Raw genomic sequence first — 6,596 nt, 5'->3', positions numbered from 1 at the left:
GCCTTTGTTTATATATTCTTCGACATCGACTATCGATCTAATTATTCTGTCTGTGCTGATCCAGACCAACCAACCTCATTTTTCTTCTTAATAATCGATCTAATCTATACATTAATGCAAGTTACTTATGTTAATCAGGACAAAGAAACAAGATGTTAGCAGTATAATTAAGTGGGAATATATACATAGATATATTCATACATGTAGAAAGTTCCAAATGGCACACTAGAGTCCAATCCCATACCAGAAGGAATATTCATAAGCAGTAAGTTTTGGTATCCCAAGTAAAAACTGCATCTTTGAATCTCCTCCTATATAATTACTTACAAGTACAGTCTCATCCGCCCATCAGATTCTTCCCTTAACTAAACTTCAATGGCCTTCTCTGCAGCCCTCTATGGCCATGGGAATTCAGCCATCATCTACAACCCGAAGCTTGCTTCAACGAAAATCCGAGCCAGCCATGTTACGAGCTCATCAGTAGTGCAGCCATCTATTGTAAAAGAATTGATCATTGCCAAGCCACATGGAATCACCTTACCAGAGTTTCAGTTTCAAGAATTCCTTTTGGCAAAAGCAAGACGAGTTAACCAAGCACTAGATGGAGCAGTTCCTCTGAAACATCCAGTAAAAATTCATGAGGCAATGAGGTATTCGCTTCTTGCTGGAGGCAAACGTGTTCGTCCAATTTTGTGCATAGCTGTGTGTGAGTTAGTTGGAGGAGATGAGTCTAGGGTAATGCCAATGGCTTGTGCACTGGAGATGATCCATACCATGTCACTCATCCATGATGATCTCCCTTGCATGGACAATGATGATCTTCGACGAGGCAAGCCCACAAGCCACAAAGTTTTTGGAGAAGAAATAGCTGTTCTGGCCGGCGATGCTCTGCTTTCCCTTGCATTCGAGCATATAGCAGCCAAGACTAGAAATGTCTCCCTTGATCGTGTGGTTCGAGCCATTGCTGAGCTAGGTTCAGCAGTTGGATCAGCAGGGCTTGTGGCAGGCCAAGTAGCAGACATTGACAGTGAGGGAAAACAAGTGAGCTTGAGTGAGTTGGAGTACATTCATTTGCAAAAAACTGCAAAACTTCTAGAGGCATCAGTGGTTTGTGGAGCAATAGCTGGAGGAGGAAGCATGATTGAAATAGAGAAGGTAAGGAAGTATGCAAGGTGTATTGGACTCTTGTTTCAAGTGGTGGATGACATTCTAGATGTGACCAAGTCATCAGAGGAATTAGGGAAGACAGCTGGGAAAGATATAGTGACTGATAAGGCAACATATCCCAAGTTGATGGGTATTGGCAATGCGAAGAAGTTTGCCAATGAGTTGTTGGTTCAAGCTATCAACGAGCTTGACAGTTTTGATGCTGCTAAGGCTGCTCCGCTGTTCCATTTAGCTAACTATGTTGCGAGTAGACAAAATTAGCTGCGCTTCCTGGTTCTTTCTGCTTCATCAGGGAGAAGTTAGTGAACAAGTTCCTAGGGATGCAATGTACACAGACCTTCATCATGTACCTCTTTATCCTCAAAATAAGTTTCAAGTAAAACATATAGGGTATATACATGTTACTGTACAACAAAAAAGCAGGAATTTTCAGCAGATTATCTTTTTTCTTTTGGTAGAAAATCTTCCGCAGAATATCACCATCCAAAATATTGGGAGCAAACCATATATTTAGTCACATACAGGGCCAGCATTCATATGCCATACAAACCTCTTTTTTTTCATATGAGAAGTTGTTGTAAACAGGACATGCGCACTGGGTTAAACCCAGGGTCTCCACCAAAGGCTCCAGAGTGCTTGGCCACCCTGCCAAACTGGTTCACCGGCGTAGAGACCTCTTACTACCAGCCAAGTTACATTTGAGATTCATAGGAAAGCCAATTCCATTAACCAGTACCATTAAAGCAACAGGCGAGATGATCTCCTGAATGAAAATATGATACCCTCTATTCCATGAAGAATACGATTAGAACAGAACAGCAGATCCTTTTGGTTCAGTATGTAAATTTTCATAAAACAACCTGTTCGAAGTTGGAGATTGTTGAAATAGAATACACCGTCTATGGTTGATCAATAAAAATTATAAGCTCAATTGTAAAATTGGCTTCGTTCAATTATGATGAACCCATTACTATTATCATCCTTCACAATGCGCCTTTTCTAATGTGACCCTCCAATGAATATTCAAAAAATATTAGCCCTCTCACTACAGAAGAAAGAAGTACGAACATGTTCACATGAAATTTCATAATATAACTGGTTTTTTTTCTCTTTTTGGTATTAAATTGTAAATAAAATTCAATGTGACAGAACATACAAGTATCTTTGTGCAACCAATCAAACTGTTACGACATTATCATTATTCCGAGAGATGATAAAAGTTTTCAAATGGCTTTTGAAGCTTGAAAACTCATTTATGTTGCTTATCAGCATAAATTGATTTCTCATCAACAGGTTGGTAATACACTAACATATACAATAAACAAACACGCTCCATGATGAAAGGTGAATATTTAACCATGTGCCAAAGCTACATGTACATGTCTACAGTATCAAAATAGTTTTAATTTTACAGTATGCCTCTTCTAATCTACTTCTCAAGACAACATTAGGTACCTGAGAGTTCCTATGGAAAACAGTATAGCAGCATCTAAATTTTTTAACCCATCACCTTGGGTCGCCAGCCTTCAATTACATCCTCGGGGACTGCACGTGTCTTAATGAACGAATCCATGGAAAAAAATTTCTGAAGATAATAATTCAGCTTTATTAGAATGAAAGTGTCATTTGATAGCAGCTACTATAATGTTGTCTTTTTTCAAATTCCTAACAATCCTTCTGTACTTTTGTTAATGGAAATCATTAAGTTAAAAACACAGTTATAATGAAGACAAGCTATACAATCATGTATCTGGCGTAAAGGCTGCAATATGAAAATGCTGCAGGAATCTTGAGGACATCCATATGCATATGCTTTCTCAAATAATAAATGACGTCCCATGTGCATTTCCTAATAGCTCTCTCTTCTGTGAGTGTGTGCACAGCTGCAAATGAATATCCATGTATATTCAAATCTCTAAGAATTTAGGAAACACCTTTTGTTTGTGTCAGTGGTTAGCAACTAGACCAGCATTCACTGAAAAGTGGCATGGATCCTCATTATGTGTTTATCAACACTCTCTCTAAGATGCAAGCCATGCTCAATATAAGAGGATGTGTAATCCACATGCAGGTTCACTCAAATTCCTTATTGAAGATGACATTTGATGAAAGAAAGAACATAATCTTCTTATTCTGGAAATATGTTAAGCAACCAATCATCCTGGAAGCTTGAATTGATGGACAAGTGGCCCAAACTTACACTTAAACCCTAGCAGTTGGGTGGTTTTTCCTTAGCAATGATGATCCAGTTAAGATATTTAATTTCCCTTTTCTTTTTCTTTCTAAATGAATTAACTAACCAAACTAGACAGTCATTCTCGTAAACCAACCTAGAAGAAGTTAGGGAAGATAGAAAGTTAATAGCCCAGTGGACGATAACCAACTAATTTATGTTACAGCAAGCAACAGAGTGAGAAAAAATTTCGTTCTTGTGGTGTGGGGAAAATGAGAGAGAGAGAGGAGAATGTTCATCAATTTCCGACTGCTCATGCAGTGGAACCTGTTGGCAGCAACAAAATATATTAAAGCCAAACATTCAGCTCATGTTACGCATACCTCCATGTAGGACTTCACAAATGAAAGAGAATCTGGAACAGACCACTTCTTATAATGACCCAAAGCAATCTCTAGATGGTATAGCTTTGGTCCGAGGGACAAATCTGCTGCAGAAATCTTCTCCCCATTGATAAAAGGGCCCTTCAAATTGAAAGAAAAAGAAAATCAATTAAGATGCAGATATGTGGGACCAGAAGACAAGGAAACATCAAGCCTTTTATGGTAATGAACGAACTTTCTTCTCTCCTTTAAAATGCAATTGCAAAATGCATGAAAAAACTAAGAAAGCTTACATTCTCTTTGATGTAAGCATCAAACGAACTTAGCTCATTGAGTAATGACTGCTCTGTTCCATCACTCGGGTCCTTGCTCTTCAGGAAACCAATAAATGTCGAGAATATCTTTGACCCACTACGAAGAGAAATTAACAACAGCTTTTCCTTCATTATTAATTTACAGCTCATTACAGGAACAGATTTTGATAATGGTACAGAAGCTGAGTGATTCTTAGTGAAACCACTAAACAAGCAGAATATCTTTTACCCATTACATAAACATCTTTCCATTAATTATCAACTTCCTACATAACAACCTTAATACAATTACCATCACCAAAGAAATTAGATGATGTTACTAAAATTAGGTAATTAGGAAGAACCAATCTAAGGATCAAATATGTACTTCTTATAGATAGCTTCCTGTTAATTCTCATTTTAGAGCTCTCCTAACATTTTGAAAATTGTTTTTGCAAGAAATTTAATGGTGTTATCAGCGAGTGCTTATGACGTCAACTACATGAAGACACAGTGATAACATATATTCTTCTAAATCTGTCAAATTCTGATGTACTAGCATTGGTACAAACATATTTGTAATGTTTCTGTAAGGAATTAGAACTTCAGAATGACATATGTGGCCTGAAAGACAATATATTCAGCAATATATGTACATAACTACACCTGCACACACATTCACCTGCATGCATGTACTAATGCATTCGCACGCACAAGGACACATGGTCTCCATCTCTCATAAATAAAATAAATGCTTCCAAACCACGAATTCATTGCATCACCATCAAGTTCACAATTTATAAACTGCTTGTAAAACGATTATAATCAGATGTAAGCTATGTATCATAGAACATACACTGAAGCCTTCTCGGGCGGTGTTTGCAGTGGTGGTTCAGGGTACTTTTCTTCTAGGGACTGTGTTATAACATCTGAATCTGAAACCCACTTCTCATCAAGTTTTATAACAGGAACTTGACCTTCTGGACTGATTTTTAAGAACCTAAATACCCAAAAAAAAAAAAAAGACAAATAAGCAAATAGATATGCTACTTAACATAAAAAGAAAATAAAATTAAGGCATCGTGAGTATATTTATCAAAATAGTACTTGACAAGGTTCAAACAATCACCATTCTGGTTTATTGCGCAAATCCACCAACTTCATGTCATACGGAAGATGCTTTTCCTCCATTGTCAGCAAGACCCTTTGGGAAAAAGGACCTACAAACAGCAATCAGACAACATATTAACCCCATACCCAATTATAGCAAAACCATTTCTTTTAAGAGGAAATAATCCAAAGCCATACAAAGGTAAATTGACATAAATCAAAATAAAAATACAGAATAAAGGATTTTCTTTTTCTTTGAGAGGGAGACGAGAAATAAAATTAGAATGAGAATGATATTCTAATTCTCTTCTTGATTAAAGCTATGGCGCTTTCCTATGACAACTACTCGGGCAAGAATCATACATCCATTATAAGCAATTCAACAGTAAGTAAAACGAGTTGGTATATAATTTTGTCCAACATATTAAGAATAATTCAGTAATTAACCAATGGAAACAAGCAATACAAACGCAAGTAGTAATAGCATTACGCGAAAAATTCTTGAGCATCTATATTTACATATCACAGAATTTTATAACCCTTAATTTCTAAACAAAACTGAAATTTTCCTCATTACTGAACCTAAGTTCTCCATTTTCATAAAATTTTACTAAACAGAGTTAAACTTATGGGACGAAGACGAAAAGAGAAGAAAGAGGACTGACAGTCGCCGAGCCTGTTGGGAATGGTGATGGAAGCTTTGACGCAAACTTCGAGGGGAGGAGTTGCCATTGCGACAGTGAAGCTCTTGGTTCTCTGCCTGGTCCAGTGGGAGCGTCTTGAAATGCCGCAGTTCTGGGGGAGACGGATGTTGAAGCCTAGACTCTTGATGGTAGAACAGACAACAGAAGCTGCGTTGGGTTGAATTTTGGCGGTCGACATTTTCTCGAGCTTTATTTGTGTGCGTGGAAGCAAGGGAGAAAGCTGAAGCTGTCAACAGATTATGATGACACCGCTTCCATGGCAACCCCATGTAGGCTCTGGAATCTTGGATGCTGTAAACACGTGGCATCTTAAATAAATAAATAAAAAGCAAAGGAAAATTTTTTAAAAATTAAATACAATAATTTATTATTTTATAAATATTTATAAAATAAAATTAGTCTTCGTCTAATATTTAATTTAATAAATTTAATTTATTAATAATCAAACAAATTAAATTTTATACCGATAAATTATCATATTAAATATTTTCGATATTAAATATTTTCGAGAATGACAAATTTAAAGATCACGATACTTGAAAATAACAAATTTAAATATCACCGAGAACATAGATGGAGTAAAATAGCTAACCTATTATGTATAATTTAATAAAAATTCGAACTTAACTTATTAATGCATTAGTTGAGTTATGTATTTGAAGATCACGACATTAAATATCATCGAGAACGTATAATTTATCATTTTTATGGTATATTCAATAGAAATGAGAGTTTAACTTATTAACGTATTAGTTGAGTTATGGTG

At 36.3% G+C, this 6,596-nt stretch overlaps 2 protein-coding genes across 2 annotated transcripts; one reads left to right on the top strand and one right to left on the bottom strand.

Annotated features, from left to right (window-relative positions):
* Positions 1 to 375: 375 nt before the first annotated feature.
* LOC110809730 (heterodimeric geranylgeranyl pyrophosphate synthase large subunit 1, chloroplastic-like) lies at positions 376 to 1,430 on the top strand. Its single transcript, XM_022035639.2, has one exon. It carries the CDS (start codon positions 376 to 378, stop codon positions 1,426 to 1,428), a length of 1,053 nt encoding a protein of 350 aa, XP_021891331.1. The 3' UTR covers positions 1,429 to 1,430.
* A 1,072-nt stretch (positions 1,431 to 2,502) lies between these two features.
* Positions 2,503 to 6,099, bottom strand: DHAR3 (dehydroascorbate reductase 1). Its single transcript, XM_022035640.2, has 6 exons — positions 5,792 to 6,099; positions 5,146 to 5,236; positions 4,873 to 5,016; positions 4,017 to 4,134; positions 3,724 to 3,864; positions 2,503 to 2,752 (listed from the first exon to the last, which is right to left on the bottom strand). Exons 1-6 carry the CDS (start codon positions 6,006 to 6,008, stop codon positions 2,666 to 2,668), a joined length of 798 nt encoding a protein of 265 aa, XP_021891332.2. The 5' UTR covers positions 6,009 to 6,099; the 3' UTR covers positions 2,503 to 2,665.
* Between the last annotated feature and the right edge of the window lie 497 nt (positions 6,100 to 6,596).

Source organism: Carica papaya, chromosome 1 (assembly GCF_054855325.1).
Source record: "Carica papaya isolate Zhongbai chromosome 1, ASM5485532v1, whole genome shotgun sequence".
In the NCBI taxonomy this organism is placed as follows: domain Eukaryota; kingdom Viridiplantae; phylum Streptophyta; class Magnoliopsida; order Brassicales; family Caricaceae; genus Carica; species Carica papaya.
This window is presented reverse-complemented; position numbering and strand designations above follow the sequence as displayed.

Bases quoted from the DNA above. Each gene is read 5' to 3' on its own strand.
- LOC110809730 (XM_022035639.2), top strand. From the start codon at position 376: ATGGCCTTCTCTGCAGCCCTCTATGGCCATGGGAATTCAGCCATCATC.
- DHAR3 (XM_022035640.2), bottom strand. From the start codon at position 6,008: ATGTCGACCGCCAAAATTCAACCCAACGCAGCTTCTGTTGTCTGTTCT. The intron at 5,237-5,791 runs GTCAGTCCTCTT...TGCTGTTTGTAG, and splicing joins TCCCAACAGGCTCGGCGACT to GTCCTTTTTCCCAAAGGGTC. The intron at 2,753-3,723 runs GTATGCGTAACA...TATTATCTTCAG, and splicing joins TTGTGAAGTCCTACATGGAG to AAATTTTTTTCCATGGATTC.